The 17,779-nt window shown below is 37.8% G+C and overlaps 1 protein-coding gene across 1 annotated transcript in view; it reads left to right on the top strand.

Moving 5' to 3' along the window:
* The window catches only part of LOC116793898 (protein fantom-like), a 39,000-nt gene that overhangs the window by 5,962 nt on the left and 15,259 nt on the right, over nucleotides 1-17,779 (top strand). The window contains 11 exon segments of the mRNA XM_032702100.1: nucleotides 379-525; nucleotides 1,780-1,853; nucleotides 3,664-3,803; nucleotides 5,945-6,051; nucleotides 6,267-6,317; nucleotides 7,189-7,368; nucleotides 8,012-8,129; nucleotides 9,313-9,765; nucleotides 10,913-11,040; nucleotides 12,567-12,650; nucleotides 16,659-16,827. Of these exon segments, the coding sequence (XP_032557991.1) occupies nucleotides 379-525; nucleotides 1,780-1,853; nucleotides 3,664-3,803; nucleotides 5,945-6,051; nucleotides 6,267-6,317; nucleotides 7,189-7,368; nucleotides 8,012-8,129; nucleotides 9,313-9,765; nucleotides 10,913-11,040; nucleotides 12,567-12,650; nucleotides 16,659-16,827 (1,651 nt within the window).

Genomic DNA, 17,779 nt, shown 5'->3' with positions numbered 1-17,779 from the left:
TTAAGAGAGCTGTGGCAAGCTTTGTGAGTAACAGAACTGTGGTCAGCACTGGTTTTTGTTTGCTGCTGCAGTGTTCTTTGGTCAGCATGTGCAACCACTGCAGCCAAATCTTCTGATTGTTTAACAGATGTATTTCTTGGTTGTTTTTGTCTTGACTGAACTGAGAGTTTAATGTTCATGAGGGCAACAAGAACAGCACCTTGTCCTGGCCATGCCTAATGAAAGTTGCTTTTGGTTCCTTTCAGGAATGTCTCTGCTGAGCACATTTGGAACACGTGTTCAGTACTGCCAGGAGACACCCCCACTGGAATATGCTCTGGGGGAACATTCTACTAGGTGTGATTTATTTTTATCCTGTATATTCCTTCCTTCTCATAGAACCTAAAGAATTTGAGGACCAACCACGATGCTTTATTAGCCAAAGGTGATGAACTGAATGCCCAACTTAAAGAGGAAAGGTTAAAGTGCTTCCATCTTCAAAAAGAATTGCAATCAGTAACTATTTCCAACAGGAGGACAGAAGAGGTGAGATTGTGTTCAAGAGATCTTGAATCTGCTTTAGGTAGTACATATAGATAAGGGAAAAGTTAATGATGGGATACTTTTTAATTTCAGAAATGTGAATAGACCATTCAAGCACATTTAGAAGATTGACCTCATTATATATATACTTTTATCCCATTAAAAAGAAAAAAGTGGCTGCTGCTTGCATTTTATAGAACTGTGAACAACAGCTGATCCCTGTGCCACATAATCACTGCACCAGTGTCTGGACAGTATTTGAGGTTAAACCATAGGATTTTGTGTCAATTCTGATACTGAACAAGTGTGTTGTTAACTGAAAAAAAATCATACTTGATTTCTTGAAAATGTGTTGCTACTTTATTAGTATTCTTTCGACCTGATTTAATTACAATAGTAATTAAATGTAGTATTACATCTGATTTAGCAGTTCAAATCAGTCACCTCTATTACTTTGTCTAGAGGCTCTCAGAAAGCAGAGTCATCACTAACAGTCACCCAGATTTAGGGCTAAAAATCAAGTGGTTTATTCCTCATTCTCTTCAATATATGAAGAGTAAGAGTCTACAAGCTTACTTGTTTTTTCTTACATTTTGTAGCAACTTAAATTTAATTTCACATATTTTAAATGTATTTTACGAGAACCAAGTTTACCAAGATTCTCTTATAGATATTTCCTCCAAACCTTTAAACTGTTGTAATGCATATAAGGTGTCTTCCCTGGTTAAGGTGTCTCAGAGCTTTAAAATCATATCCTGCTTTAGTGAGTATTTTGAAAGCAAGGATGTGTTGTTTCTATAATGGCAGTAAAAAATATTAATTATACAAAAGTCATACAGTAGCTAATACAAACAGTCAGTTATTAAAATGGAAATTAAAAAAAGTAAGGCTATAGATTTTTATATTATTTTACGTAAGAGAGAATGTGTTTAGATACTGTTCCACTGCAACAGTCTCAGCTTCACAGAAACAACAGGAAAAAGACTGTTTGGGCCAAATTTAAATCCATGTGGTGTTACTTTGAAGCTTCTGAGAGACTGATGTGGCCCTGAGGTTGGCTCTGTTGGTTAGAACAGAGTGCCAGGAGTTGGACTTGGTGGTCCTTGGGGGCCCTTCCAGCTCAGAATATTCTGTGATTCTGGTTCTGTGGAAAAAGAACAAATAATAGCCTGACAGTGCATACAAATTATTAACTGTTTGTCTTCACACGTTCATTGTAATCCCCTTTTGTGCTGAAATGATCCTTCTTCATAATAGTTACAGGAAAGAATAAATTATCTAGAAAAAGAGAATGAACTCTTGAAGGAAAACTATGATAAGCTGCATAATAGGTAAGTTATGGGTTTTGTAGATAAAAAACTAGATTCCTGTCCTGTTGAATAGGTCTTCATACACTGTGCTGGAATGTGCATCTGCATGTTGAGTGTGCACACGTGGAAATATTGTGATAAACAAAGTCTCGAGTTTCTCTAAGTTTTTGAATAATAGTTTATTATGTGGTAAAAGCAAACAGCCAGCTGGGTGACAGAGATGGGACCAGTTTCCCAAATCTGCACACCCCTACTACAGGGTACATTTAGTATTTATCTCAGCTACTTCATGCATATTAATTATATCATATACAAATACATTCTACAGGTTTTTGCTAAGTATTTAATAGATGGGTTTTCTTACAGCTAAAGCTAAAGGGTTATCTCTACAACCAGTCCTAATTCATGTATTCTTGGATGAACAGGCACCTAAAGATTTAAAGTTCTACTATATTTTATTCTTAGGATAGTAAGGAGGTTTTAGGCCTCTTGTCCTTGTGAGGGTCTGTTTTATTTCTTTATGGGGGTGTAATTAAGTTTTACAATCCGTTTGTTCTATTTTGATGTAATCACCCATTTGTTTCACAAATTACAATTATTTATTTATCACAATATGTTCATGCTCCAGTTTCCCATCTCAGGAGGTGTGTCTGGAACCTTCTGTGGGGCTCTGCCTGTGTTTCATCTCTGCTGTTGAAATGGACCAACTTTATCTAATACTCTTGTAGTAGGTTACTACTTTGAAAAAATGTAATTAAAAATAATTGAGACTCACTTTATTTTGAACATAAACGCAAGAAGTTCTTTATTATTTCTCATCATTTTCTTTAGAGTTATTATTGAAAGAAAACATGTAGGTAGACATATATTCCATTAGGGTTGTTTTGACTTTTGGGATTGTTCCTTTTTAATTTTGGTTTGTTTGGTTTTTTTTAACAAAGGGGTGTTTGAACTTTTTGTATGTTCTTCCAGCACTTCTTGGTGAACTTACAGAAAGTCTGATACTTGAGAGCTTCTCCAATGTTTATTTTTGAGAGGTGGTTAGTTTGTTTTGACAATAGCTACCATTTCACTGCTATTGGTAAAGAAAAGAAGTCATTCTAGTCCATTGCCACAAGCATATTAAAATGACCTTCAAATAAACTTTTCTTTTATTGTAAAACTATGTGATTTTTTTTTTTTTTACACTTAAAGAGGTTTAGAAAATAAGACACATGTCCTAGAGCTAAGAATTGCCTCAGAAAGCAGGTAAAATGCTTGAAGTCTTTTCTCGTATGGAAATTATTTGTCCTTTAAAAGTGTTTGGCTTGTCAGTGTGGTGTCTGTGAAAAAATATCAATGACTAAACACAATGTGAGTGATATCAAATTTTGTTTATGGTATTCTTACAATGTTTGTTACACTTCTTGTACTGTCTGTGATGAAATTAAAAGTTTAGGCAGTAAAAAACTGAGTACAAATAAAACATTTTTTTTACTTATAACAGTTGTATAATCACAATATTTAGGTTTTTTATAGAGGTAGTTGATGAGTTGTCTCTCACTTAAGTTAACTGTGGATTTCTCCAAAGTTTGATCATGTTATAAATATTTCTGATGATCATTTTTATTCTCCTCTATCATTGTGGATAAAAATTACTCTTACTAACAAATCAACTTACAGTCTTTTTGTTCTCTGTAAATCATGGTGAGATAACTTAAGAAGATGTTTAACTAGATGAATTCAAATATGTTTCTGTTATAACACAGTAATCTACAATATTGTTTTTCTTTTACCTGCCTTTTCACATCCTCCCATTTCAGTGTTGACTCGTGTTCCTGTGTTTTATCAGTGTCTTCAGCCTGCCCTACGACCAGCAGTGGAAAGCAAAGGAGCAGCAGCTGAAACTGCAGATTGCTAAACTAGAGACAGCTATCAGGTCTGATTTAGCAGACAAAAACGAAATCCTTGACAAGATTAAAGTAGAAAGAGGTATGTTTCTGAAAAATATATTATTTTCTCAAGACATGAGACTGGAGTTGAGGTATTCTGCCCAGAAAAGTGTAGTTTCTGTTGGTGATGTTTTCAAAGCTGCCTTTTAAGTGTACATTTGCTCAATATGAGTATGTTATGACTATTTATTAAATACAAAAATTGACCCAATACATACTATGTGCTGAATGAGGCTCATATAATTTCAGCTGTATTCGTTCTTCATTTGTTTGGTTAATAATTACTCTTTATTCAGTATTTCTTCTCTCCTCTACGTTCTTACAGAAAAGAGGCTTATCTCAAATTATAAACCACTCTTCTGTTTACTGTACAAAGTTACATGAAGCCTATATTGGCCCCTGGTGATGTTTAATTGTCTTTTAATTTTATTAATTCAGAATTTTTTAATATTTTCAGTATATACTAATTTTTATTTACAGCTTTGTACATTTACAGTAACGCAGTTTTCTTATAACCTACTGAACAGATTATTTCATATGTGTTTTTCCCATGCTGTAGGACAAGTTATGGTGAATATTTGTAAGACCTTGTGATCTTTTCTTTTTTTTATCTCAACACTGTGATATACTGTAGCAATGTAAGGTTTACAAAAGAAGAGCACAGGCAGGAATTGAAAATATTTAGTTTAGAGTTGATTCTTCAAATGTCTATTTTTAAAAGGTGCCTCTCCAGATTCTCAACAGGCTGCTCACAATTTTGAAGTTAGTGTTTTGAGCAGCAAGTGTGAATGAATATTAGAAATGTGTACAAAAACTGGAGTTCACGTTAGAAAAAGAGTGGACTGAGCTTGTTGCTGTTATCAGAAAATCCATGGTGAGACAGAATTGCTTGAGGAGGGATATCTTGTCTCATCCTTGGAAAAAGTGCCAGTTCAGATCTCAGTTTACATTACAGGGAAAAGAAACATTATCAACATAAGGGGCCATTTCTCTCTGTGGGAGATCTCCAAACAGATACAGATCTTCCAGGTTTGTTACTTGGGACAATCTAGAAGCCTCAGTTGCTGTCTTCTCTGGCCATTCACAAGGCTTATTTTAACTGTTCTCTTGGTTTGTTTAGCCCTCAGTGTTTCTAATTACATTTGGTTCTCAACTGCACAAATGCATTGCATTTTCCTCAGTAACTGTACAGAATTAAAACCTTACTATGGTGACTGTGTGTCTGAATTCAAAGTGACTCTTGTGAAGAATCCTCACAGGTGTCAGGCTGCTGAGTGTAAGAGCAATGGCATTACACGTGATTCATTTTTAGGAAAGATGTCAATATATGAACACTGGAAAATTAAAACAAACCTGATGTCAATTTTTGAAACATTTCAAGACCCTTGAGACCAGCATCTCAGCCTCCTGTTTCCAGATGAATTCAAATTCATTCAGATTGACAAAGAATTTTATATCCTCTCTGTTCCCCTCTTCCCTTCCTCCCCCAAAACAGAAAGCTGTAGTTAGTCAGGCACACCTCTCAATTTAGAAATAGAAAAAGGGTAGATTTTTGACACTGTAGGTTCCCTTTTTTTAATCCTTACCTGTATGAGAGGTATCAAAGAGGAATAGTTTTCTGTTCCTGTCTGTGTGATTGTTAATACCAAAGTGTGGTGTTTTAGGAATGGTATTCCCCAATTTAGTGTTCCCACCAAACCCATCCAAGCCATGTGCTGCTGGCTCCCCTTCCCCCCTTCCCCTCCCCTGGAGAGGAGAACTGGAGGCACAAAAGGCAAAGATCACAGGTTGAGATAAGAACAATGTACTGGAGATAAGAAAACAAACAGTAACAACACCAGTATTACTGAGGGGGTGCCAGAGGTCAATGATTCCCACCTGTGCTCCCCTCAAAGGACCCCGACAATCCCGACCATGTCCTGGGAGAAACCACCTTGCTCCGTCCCCAGCAGGGACAGGATGGGACAGAATAACCTCAGTGTCCTGGCCATGCACCTCCTGCCTTCTGCAAAAATAACCCTGTCCTGGCCAGAACCAGGACACAAGGATTTCCTCATACAAAGTACGTTAGTTTCTGCATTTTGAAATTAATTTTTTGTGCATATATTAATATGAAAAAAGCCAGTTTAATTTTTTTAACCATGTCGAATTAAGCTTCATATTTTCTTCTTCCATATTAAGACCAAAAGGAAAAGCTGATGCAAGACAACAAGGACCTTCAGTCATGCTACCTGGAACAAAAGCAACAACTAGATGATCTGAAAAATCAAGTAAAGTTTTTGACCAAGGTGAAGCTCTATTTCCGTTTAGAATATGAGACAAAAAAACCCCTCTATGTTTTATGTGTAGCACAAATACTTCCTGAAAAGAAAAGAATGCAGAGATAGAAGTGTTTGTTTCTTCATGCTGTCAAGCTAAGTGTCATGTCTAGTGAGAATGTATCTTGTTACTTGAATGTATTTCTTTGATTCACATCTGATGACATCTTTCCCTTAAGTTTCAGGAAAGTGATGTTGATGTGGCAGAACTCAGTGAAGCTCTCTTGCTTATAAAGGTAATTTACAAAGCATAAGCATATGAGGAACTAGATGATCTGTGGGATCCCTTCCAGTGCAAACCATCTAGGAGTCTATATATTTTGCATTAATTGTATTATTTTAAATCAGATTCACAACCATTTTTCTCAGTTAAATGACATATCATGCCATTTTGTTCTTCCTATAACGTTTGTTAAAAACAATTTTGTTCACTAATGCTGTAATTTCTGCGAGCAGACCATAAGCAGGGAAGTTCTAATGTGTGACACAGCAATGCTTAGCAACTTCTCTCTGTTTATTGAAACAGAAAACCAAAAACACTCAGAAAATTTGCAGCAAGTTTCCACTGAGTGACTTACATTTTATTTTCTTGAGGAAGTGTTTACTGTAAATATAATCTTTTTCTGCAACAGAAATGCAAATGATGATTATATAACCATAATGAAAAAAAGAAAGAAAAAAAACCCACTGAAAAACCCTCGATGAAAATTAAAACCCCAGCATTAATAACAGAAGTAACATAGACTTGAGAATAATAATTCAGGTTTTATACATTCACTGAAGCAGGATTATTAATTATATAAAAGGCAAATATATTAACAAGTCTGTATTTTCATTGGATAGACAGGAGTGATTGCTTCTGAATAGCTGATGTGTTTTAACTGGTGCCTGGTAATGAAAAGGTTACATTGCTTAAAACAACCCTGACACCTTCTAGTCTACCTCGCTCCTAGTTTTGTGTTATCATGTGCTCAAAATTTATAAAGTTCTGCTGACTGTCTTCTTGTTTTACCACAAGTATATCCCAGTGTTGCATTTAGTCAGGCACATATAGGTCCAAACCTTTGGCAAAAGTTTGTTCTGGTAATTTTTTTTAACTTGCTCCAGGATCGAAAGCAGCAGAAGAATGGGGACCCTCTGTTTGTGGAAAAACCAGAAGATGAGATCCATAAAGATTCAGAACACTCCATAAGGGAGCTGCAGTTAACACATGCAGAAACAGTGCAAGAACTCGAAAAGACAAGGAGTATGTTAATTATGCAGCACAAAATTAGCAAAGATTACCAGGTACTAAACTCTGCTTACAGTGGAAAATAACCTGATAAGAGCGTTTTAACATTTGTAGCTTTGACACCTGCAAGAATTAAGACTTGCAAATTCAGCAAGCAACAAAGCCAGCCTGTGCACAGGGTGAACATAAAATTTGGTGGTGTTGAAAGTATTGTTTAAAAAAAACCTGAGATCCAAATGAGTATAATTGTAGTCTTTTAACTCATCCTCATCAGAGCCCTCAAGCTGTGCTTTCTTGGCATTACCTCTGAGTTCTTATCAGCTCTTCACAGGTAAGACAGTAACTGTGCTTATCTAATAAGCTTCCCTTTCTGCTTTCACTCTCTTCTGTTGGATTATTGCAGATCATATTTTGACTTCTCATTCGATTACTTTAAGTTTAAAATAACAGAATTATTAAAGAAACTGTTAGGAACATTGTCCTGAAAGAACAGCTACTCTGTTTTTCTGAATAATGTGTTTAGATTTTGCTGAAATTAGAACTGATTGCTGCATTGATGTATTAAAAACTGCTGCATTTTTGGGTGCTGTACATGTTTTTACCTCAAATCTAACTCTGTTTTGATTTGTTGCCAAAAGCATTTGCAATATCAGTGCAGACAAGCCTCAAAAGTCCTTTTTACATGAATTTTGTTTTCAGACTGAAGTAGAAACAATGACTAAAAAGATGGAAAGGATACAGAAAGACTCTGAGTTCAAACTGGAACAGTATGCCCACCTTCTTGATATCAGAGCTGCACGGATCAGAAAACTAGAAGGTATCTTTATTGGACTCAGTGATCCTGATGAGTCCTTTCCAGCTCAGCAGATTGTATGATTCTTCTCTAATTTTTTTTTTTTATATTTTATCTCTTGTAAATTACTGTTGTAAATCTTTCTTCACTTGAAACACTTTTCCATTCCTAAAACGGGTAGAAAGGTTAGTTCTTTCATGGAAAATTATCTGTGTACTATTTATTGACTTCAGTGACAGTCACCAATCAAACAAAATCCAACAAAGCAGATTATGCTGCAGCTATTGCTGAATAAGAATAAAATTACCAAACTTTATTTTTTTAAGTAAATCATATGTTTATGGTCAGCCTTTTGTTTTGCAGTCCTGTCATTACAGAATCACTTTGTGTTGCTAAAAACCCTGAAGTCATGGTATAATATACTGACATATTATCTCAACAGGATGAATTTCAAATAGTTTTTTAATGAATTCACTGTGTAAAAGGTGCATAAGAAGCCTGAAATAGAAAATCTTACAAACAATAATTGTAATTGTAACAATTCTTGCGTTTTGTCTTCCAAGTTGCACCCCCTGCATCATGGTTTATGTCCTGGGTCTGTAAGCACATATTTTGATTTCATAGAATCTTAGGATAGCTTGGTTTGGGACTGATCTTGAACACCTCCCACTGGCCCAGGCTGCTCAGAGCCCTCTCTGGCCTTTGTTAGCCACACGTTAACCACTGACCACCTGAAGCTGGGCAACATGGAAAGGGTTTTGCTGAGAGTTCTACCCACTCAAGGTTTAACAGATGTTAAAAGTCAGATGTATTATTTCTTTCCCTACAAAAACATGCATCTTAAATGTCTGGTACATTTGCATAGTGATACTTATTTTGAACAGTGCATCAGACTTCTGAATTCTTGCTTTTTAACTCCTTTGTAACCTGATAATAACTGTTATTATTAACAGTTATTATTAACTGTAGCTATTTTTATGTATACTGAAGCAGGTCCACTGAGAAATGCTCTTGATTGTTGTCAGTGTTCTCAGTGAGCATTTAGATGTATGATTTAAAGTGTGATTTCTTCTTTTTGGCAGTGCCTTTAAGAAAGTAACATTGTTCATAGAATTGAGTTAGGCTTTTACCCTTTCTACTCAGTCATTAATTATATTTGATTTTTTAAAAAGACAGTCATATTATAGCTCTGTTTTATCTGTTGCAGCCCAGCTAAGAGATATCGTCTATGATGCAAAATCAGCCAAGTCCAGACCAGAAATATCACCAGGTGATCCCATGGATGGATTTGTTGAAACTATTCCTTTAGAGAAAGGAGAGAACCTTTTTGAAATCCATCTCAGCAAAGCGATCTTCTCTCCCGAAGCCATGCACGCTTTTGGTGACCAGGAGCCTGCAACTTTCTGTACTTATGCATTCTATGACTTTGAACTTCAGATAAGCCCAGTGGTCCGGGGAGGTGCCCCCTCCTATGACTTCACTTCTCAGTACCTGGTGCAGGCTGACGACACCTTCTTCCACTACATCCAGCAGAGCAGCGTCACCCTGGAGCTGCACCGCGCCTTCGGCGTCGAGTACCACACAGTGGCCACCTGCCACCTCAGCTTCCAGGACATCCTGGAGAGCAATGGCAAGATCTACAGCACAGCAAATTTAGTTGGTAACTCAAATGTCACAAAGTGTTCCATTTGATACCCTGTTGTAAGTGGAAGCCATGTGCATTTGGCCAAAAATCGAATTTGCGTATTACTGGTTCAAAAGGAAAAAAACCCAAGGTTTATACAGAGGGCTGCTTTATACAGAGGGCTGCTTTATACAGAGGGCTGCTTTATACAGAGTAAGGCTGCTTTATACAGAAGGCTGCTTTATACAGAGTGCTGCTTTCTGTGGGATGTGCAGCATGTTCTGGTGGCTCTACCAGCTGTTGTGGGAAAGCTTGGACAGGTGCAACTTTGCTCATAATGGCTTAGGGTAAAAGGGGGGGAAAAAAACAAACTGGGAGGGACCCCCACTTCACCCATATTAAATATCAGGGCCTTACATCTGGCCCAAATGTCATCAATATATTCTCTTACTCCTTATCAGTAAATAAAGGAAGAAACGGTGTCATTTAAACTGGGAGGACAAAGGTCCTCATATAATAGTTGTAAAGCATCAAAAAGGTGCAAAATATGGAGATTATGGTTAATAATATTTCATATATTATATGAATAATCTGTGGGGATGTTGGTTTACATTTTGTGCATTATTTTAAAAGTGTGCATAATTTAAAAATAATTTTAAGGTATCCTGGACAAGACACTCTTAAGAAGTATTGAATGTTCTGTGCTGCTTGCTTTTACTTTTAAAAATGTCAGATCAGCATATTCAGTGAGCTCTAACTGCCCACTTTTGTAAAGAATCTGGTTTAATAAGCCCTTATAAAGTGATACTTTTGCCAGTAATTTAAATTACATACCACTTTGTGGGACACTTCCAACTGTTGACATACAAAACTGTCCTAAGCTTTATTTGCTTTGAAGAGATTAAAATAACGAACGTGACTTGAACTTACTCTACAGCTTGCACAATAAATATTGCAGATTACAGTATGCAAAAGTCATATTTTGATTTTTGGATCATACATGTGGAGCCAGAGGAGTTGTTGTTTCTGTTTCTAACATGAGCTACAGATCTCTTGTTACAAACACTGTCATAATGCACAGGCACAAGTCAGCTAATCTCTAATTTGTGGGGCTTCCTAGCTTTTTACTAAAGGGCTTTATTTTTGAAATGAAAATTAATGCAATCCCATATTTATTCCTTAGGAAAAACAGGACATGTTCAAAATTACGGTACCATAGAATACTGGGTCAGGTTACAAGTTCCTATGGATCAAGCTATTATTCCTTACAAGCAGACATCCAATTTTAGGGAACATGAACAACCATCCCAGGTATGTTTGGGTCTCTACTTCATAGAGAGAATTACTTCATGGAGAAGAGAAGCTTCAGGGTGACCTAATTGTGGCCTTCCAGTCCCCAAGGGAGCTGACAGGAAAGATGGAGAGAGACTTTATACAAGAGCCTGGAGTGACAGAACAAGGGGGAATAGATTCAGACTGAAAGAATGTAGGTTTAGATTAGATATTAGGAAGAAATTTTTCAGAGAGTCACAGAACCATAAAATATGCTGAGCTGGAAGGGACCCACAAGGATCATCCAGCCCAACCCCTGGCCCTGCACAGACACCCCAACAATCCCCCCCTGTCCCTCAGAGCATCATCCAAACCCTCCTGGAGCTCTGGCAGCCTTGGGGCTGTGCCCACTGCCCTGGGGAGCCTGGGCAGTGCCAACCACCCTCTGGGGAAGGACCTTTCCCTGAGATCCACCCTGAGCCTGCCCTGGCACAGCTCCAGCCCTTCCCTTGACTGGCACAGGTTGCCCAGGGAAGCTGTGGCTGCCCCATCCCTGGAAATGTCCCAGGCCAGGCTGGATGGGGTCAGAGCAACTTGGTCTTGTGGAAGGTGTCCCTGCCCATGGCAGGGCCTTGGAACTAAAAGCTCTTTAAGCTTCCTTCCAACCCAAGCCAGTCTGTGATTCTCTCATGGTTTTGATAAGATTAACTCTTCAGGGTTTTTCTTTTTCAGTTCCCATTGTTTAATTCAGGTCTTGATGTGTTGAAAGTTAATGGAGTTAAAGATTCTTGAACTGGAAAATAGCAGTTGAATGACAGGTTTTTCATATAAAGAGATCAAGAACCAGTTGAATTATACCTTTCCCGAAGAGGCAAAGTCTTAAATTCAATTATTTATTTTTACTGAAATTGTCATTAGAACATTTGAAATTATTATATTTAATTTTTTTAAGCCATGACAGATTTTGTGAACATGTTATTCTAGTACAATATTCATGAATGTTAAACCAAGTAGGTGTCAGATCACTAGACTGGGTTGTTCAGAAAAGTCTCTGAGAAAATACTCAGAAATGTTTGAGTATTATGATATTACTTCACTTTGGGTTTTTTATTGGGTTTTTTACTGGATATTGAAGAGAATTTTGGTAATATAATGCACAGTACAATCAAGTTAAAATAAGAGTCACAACAAAAGAAGGGACTTCAAAACATAACAGTTGATTAAGAAATAAAAGCTACCAGGTGGAAACGTATTAAACACTAGAGTTTTTAATGGGCTTTTTTTAATCTAAGCTCTTTAAATTACTCTAGGTCTGGAGTAACTTTAATGTTTTATATTATTTCATAGTGTAAGTTTATATTATATGAAAATCTCAGTGGGTTCCATGATGTAACCTGAGAAGTGTGGCGTGTGTGAGTTCTGATAAATCATCTCGCCCGCTTAGAATTGAATTTAGTGCCATTAGGCTTGGCTTTGAGACAAACCAGGGTCCCTCCTCATTTACTATAATATAAGATGGTTAGACTATGGCAATAAATGGTCTTCATGTATTTGTTTTATGACAGAAACCAACCCCCAGACGGAGGCAGCGAGCAGCACAAGCAGACAGGAGGGTCTCTTTTCTGGATCTCAGCACAATACAGGGAGCAGTAAGTTCTGATTCTTTTTGTCACACATGTTGAAGCATGAAAGGCTACTTATGGCTCAGTCTGGACAATGTGTAGAACTAACCATCAAGAACACTTGATTATTTTAACAGCACAATCCTGGCATGTCCCAGGCAATGAGTGACAGCACAGTACTGCATGTAGGTGGGGGACACAGTGCAGGGATATTTGTGTGACACCCTCAGCATTGCTTGATATGCTCCACACTTCACAAGCTTCAACGTGCACAGGCCTAGGGCAATTCTGTCAGGACCAGTCAAATCCCTCTGCACTGTGTTTCTCAGCTCTCTGCATTGTTAAAGTGTCTTTGTACAGTGCAGCCCTTGCACCAGCATGGAAATGGCTCTGGAGAAACCAAGCATGATCCAAACAGCTCCTGAGTGTTGTGCCAGTGAGATGCAATAGGACACACTTCAGTCACCCTTTAAACGAGATTTACCAGCTGAGATTGCACACGCTGTGAAAACAATGACACTGCTAAATTTGGGATACACTGTCATCTGCACATCCTTCCAGAGTCTGGGAGAGTCTGTGTGGAACTAACTCAAACATCTCTGCTGCAGAGTGTAAATTTTCATTTGACCTGAAATAATTTGTCTGCGGAGAACTAAGAATAGGCTGTCTTTAGTCTTTTAATTAAATCCAGTAAGTAAAGGAAAGTTTTTCAACAGGTGATTTTAAAAGGTTATGAGTATTAATATTACATAATAATAATAATATTGCGTTGCATTAATTAAAAGTTAGCTGTGATAAGTTTTCCTTTCGTAAATGCCTTGATTTATTTTTGAAATGTTAACATCAGTTTTCAATTAACAGATTCTGCTGTTGTTTAGTTTAGTTTACTATGAATAGAACTTTCTTGTGAGCTATACAGTATAAACTGGAAATAAGAATTTAGTCAATCTGTTGCACTTATTAACTTTATAAAAAACCAAAAAGTCAAATGTTGGTGAATAAAATCTTCTGAGAGTTAAGAAAAAACGAAATGTTAGCTGGGTAGTCACACACACAATGTATCTTCAGCTGTCCAAACAGTCATTTTCAAAGTTCAATTTTTCACAAACTGGGATTTTCTAAGGGAGACAGCTACTTGGTTTCCATCAGGGTGGGCACCCTCCCCTAGCTGTTTTAAAAATCTAAGTCTCACTATCTGGCTAGAGACAAAAGTACTGTTAGACCTAAATAATGAAACAACTGGGCCTTCTCAGGTGTCCAGATCTTGTGGTCAAATGGCAAGAGAGTGTCCATGCAAGAGAATTAGGAGTTCAACAGATTAAAACAGGAACAGCCTGTTTCATTTTCCAGTTCATTTTCTGAATAGCAAAGAATCTAATTCTTGATTAAGGTTCTTATTAATGTGATACATGCCAAAGCAAATAATTGTTTTCAGAAAAGGAAACTGGCTAAAAAGTGGGATGAATGATTTGACTCACCAAAACTGCTTGTAGGAATTGTCCAGCCTCATACACAGAAGCTACAGCAGGGGGTAGAACCAGTAATGCTAATGCAGGGAGGCCAAGGAGGACATAACCTCCTGTCCAAATGCTTCTCCAGTAAATTTATACCCACTTTTGTGTATTAATTGTCTACTGTATATTAAAGGCTTCCTCTTATTTTATTCATAACTTGGGGCTCTGTTGTTGAAAATAACATGGAAGTACTTTAACATTTACAAGGCAATTCCAAAGGGTTCACTACAATTATAACAATGACTTAACTGTAGATTTGAGATAGTAACATCTATGCCAAAATCAGTTCACACACACAGAGGTAAAATTATGTGCAGGCCTGTTTCTGTATGTGTAAAGTTACCTGTCAAAAGTTCCCCTTGGGTTCAGTGAAATACATCAAATCCCTTTGTGTTTCCCAACTGGCAAGGGATGCACCTCGAGGAGTGTGGAGCTGTGTGGTGTCAGCAATGGCCTTTGGGGTATTGCAGACACGAGGGTTTGTGAGCTCTGAGAGGCCCCACTTGGAGAGAGGTGCTGGAGCAGCCACTGTGGCCCAGGAGAGCTCAGAGGGCCTCACTCAGGACCACTGTTCATGGGGCTGCAAGATGATCCACATTGGTCTCAATAAGTTTCCATCCTGGCCATAACCCAAGTTGGTAACTACTGGATTTTTATCCCAAAGTGCAATAGCAATGGGACAGTTCCACTTGGGCTTCGGGAACCAGCATTTGGGGAGGGCTCTACCCACGTTTGTTACAAACACCCTGGGGGCTAAAGAGGCCAGTTCGAGATAGACCTGTCTGATTGCAAAAGGCACAGCAGAAAGACTCCTTGGGTGGTAAATTCTGCAGGGCACGATTCTTTCTGCGTTGTCTTTTCCCCTCAAGGGTGATCCTGCTGCGTTCCCAAAGGCATCAGCAGTGTTATAGATGGGGTGTCTCCAGACCTCCTGGTTGGAGGCCAGAGTAGACCAGTTATGATGATCAATATGGCCAAGGCTGAGATGTTGTTTCAGGCAGTCCTTGTATCTCCTCTTCGGGGCTCCTCTCTTGCAGCAAGTTCCCCATAAAGCAGGATCTTAGGGAGGGGGTGGTTGGTCCTTCACCCTGGAGACGTGCCCTGCCCAGCACAGCTGTGTTCTCAGCAACATGGCCTCAATACTTGTGACTGCTGCTTGTTCTAGAACAGATGGATTGGTCACATAATCTGAGCAGTGGATGTTTAGGATTGTTCAGAGGCACACTTCACTCAGCCAGCTCAGTCAAGGCTTGTCAGGACTGTCTGAGATCACAGAGCAGGCCCCAGGATGATGTAGGGGGGGGTGCACCACCAAAATATGTAGCATTTCAAGGAGAAGAAAAGTATTAAATATTGTAATTTGTATTGGTCGAGTTGGTTGTGAAAGTAAGTTTTGGCAGATTGGCAAACTGTAGTTTACCACATTTAATCACTGACTCTTACCTGCCTGTCACTCTTCTGCTTTAAAGCTCATCTGGGACTTTGATTGAGAAAAGTCTTCCTCTTACCACATTGGGGGGTGGTGGTCAACTAGAATAATCAAAAAGTGTTCTCTCTGAAGCTTTCATGGACAAAATACAAATCTGTTACTGAAGGAATTAAAAAGAATGGCCAAACACTGTATAAAACACAGTGGTTATGACACATCCTCTGTGCCTAGAAGGAACATAAGAAACACAAAGTCAGTTTTCTCTGACTTGAAAACTTCAAGGATAACCTTTATTTACAGAATAAGGCTCTTACGTGTTTGTTTGTATTACTGTGCTTTGTGAGGCTCCAAATGTGCTAGAATAGAAATAACTCTTCAGGTCAAGGTTTGGAAAATCCAGATGTTCTGTGGATAGCTGACAGTTTTCTCATGGGTTCTGAGGGTGGGAGGTTGGATAATAAATAATGCAGAGGTGTCCAGCAAATTTTCATGGAAGATGCCTTGTCTGTAATGCTGATCCACTTATGAGGTAATACTTTATGTAACTGAACTCAAAAAGAAAGAGGGGAATAAGTTTGCTTCAGAATAAGTTATGCACTTAAGCTATTTTACCTTAGATAACATGTTTGTACTGTGTAGCAAGGCTGATTCTTCTTTTTTGTGATATTAGTTTGCTTTTGGAACAGCAAATACTGTAGAATTTAAGTTATAAAATTGCTAACTGAATAAGGTGGTGGTGGTGTTCTTTGTGTGTTTTGTGGTTTTTTGACTGAGTCTTGTAGAACTTGTAGGACAAGATGAAATATAAATGAATCTGGAAATCTTAACAGGCTGTACATACACTGACAGGTACAGAATGATTATAATTGTTATGTTTTCACAAATACACAGAGTTAGAGAACTGTCTTTCTGCTGTATCAATTATATGTTCCTGCAGCTGACACCTTCTTTTGTCCTGCACTGCATAAGCAATACAGTTGTTTAAAGGCTGTGGATAATGAATGTGGGCCACAACTCTTCAAGTTTTGAACTTTAGTAACTTTTACTATTCAAGGAATGTTATACAGACTGTAGGTGTATTTTTTTCTCCAGCGTGTGGTGCAGGAGGTTCAGCAGCCATCAGATGATCAGGGGAAGGAGGTGGCTGAAGAAATTCAGCAGGGAAAAGAAGAGCTCTCACATCTCTCTGAGCAGCAGTTACCTGAGCAAACATCAGCTCCTGCAGATGAGACAGAAGTAATTGAAGAACTGGAACCAGAAGGTAGAATTCATGTTTGTTAATAAGTAGCTGTATTTGAGAAATCTGTGGCTCTTTCCATTTTCAGAAGCATTTCTTAGTAGCAGTGGGAGCTGCCTCATTATGAGAAGCTGAGATTCTGGGGTGCTTTACAAGCTGGAGCTGGGTGGTGGATGATCTTCCCAATTGGAAACTGTATTGTAGTTGATTGCAAAAATCTGGTATCTTACCTAGATTCATAAAATATTAAAGGATATTTATGTTCTCCCTTAGAAATAGGCTGTTCTAAAGACTATTTTAATGAATATGCTCCTTTTGTGTGCAGGTAACAGCCAATGCTGGTCTCAGAAATCCTTTCAGACAGTGAGAGGAGTGGTTTGCCTTATCACATCTGTAACTTAAAGGTGTTAGAGGCAGATTTATTTAAAGATTATATAAACTATAAAGATTTATTTAAGATTATATAATTTAAGATTTATTTAGAGATTATATAATCCTCTTCCACCTCTGAGCTTAAACTGTTTAGTATTGAAATAAACCAAGTCCACATTACCAAATTAAAAGTAAAAGCACAAGCAGAATGCTAAAATTTTATGTTTAATTGTTTTCAGCTTCTGCATAAGAATTCATTAGAAAGACTGGAAAAACGTGGTGTTGTCTTTTATTATAAGTAATTTGCTTCAGAGAAAAAACAACCCTGAATGCTCTAGAAAATAAACCATCTGCATACAGAATTACTTTTTTATTAAAAAAAAAGGTGCATTCTTCTTTTACATGTGCATGGTTTTAAAGGAAGTCAGAGGAAATCCACAAATTCAGGCCATGTTCTTATATAAAGCTGACAGTTGTTCATCCTCAGTTCATCACAGGACTTATGTCATTCTCTTTGCCACCTTTCATCTGGGAAATATTACTATTTTTTTTAGCAAACCAGGAAAAAACCACAGTTTCTGTGACTCTAAAGGTCATTGATTTG

This window comes from Chiroxiphia lanceolata, chromosome 14, assembly GCF_009829145.1.
Source record: "Chiroxiphia lanceolata isolate bChiLan1 chromosome 14, bChiLan1.pri, whole genome shotgun sequence".
Taxonomy (NCBI): Eukaryota; Metazoa; Chordata; class Aves; order Passeriformes; family Pipridae; genus Chiroxiphia; species Chiroxiphia lanceolata.
The sequence above is the reverse complement of the archived record's forward strand: the minus strand, read 5'-3'. Positions and strand labels throughout refer to the sequence as shown.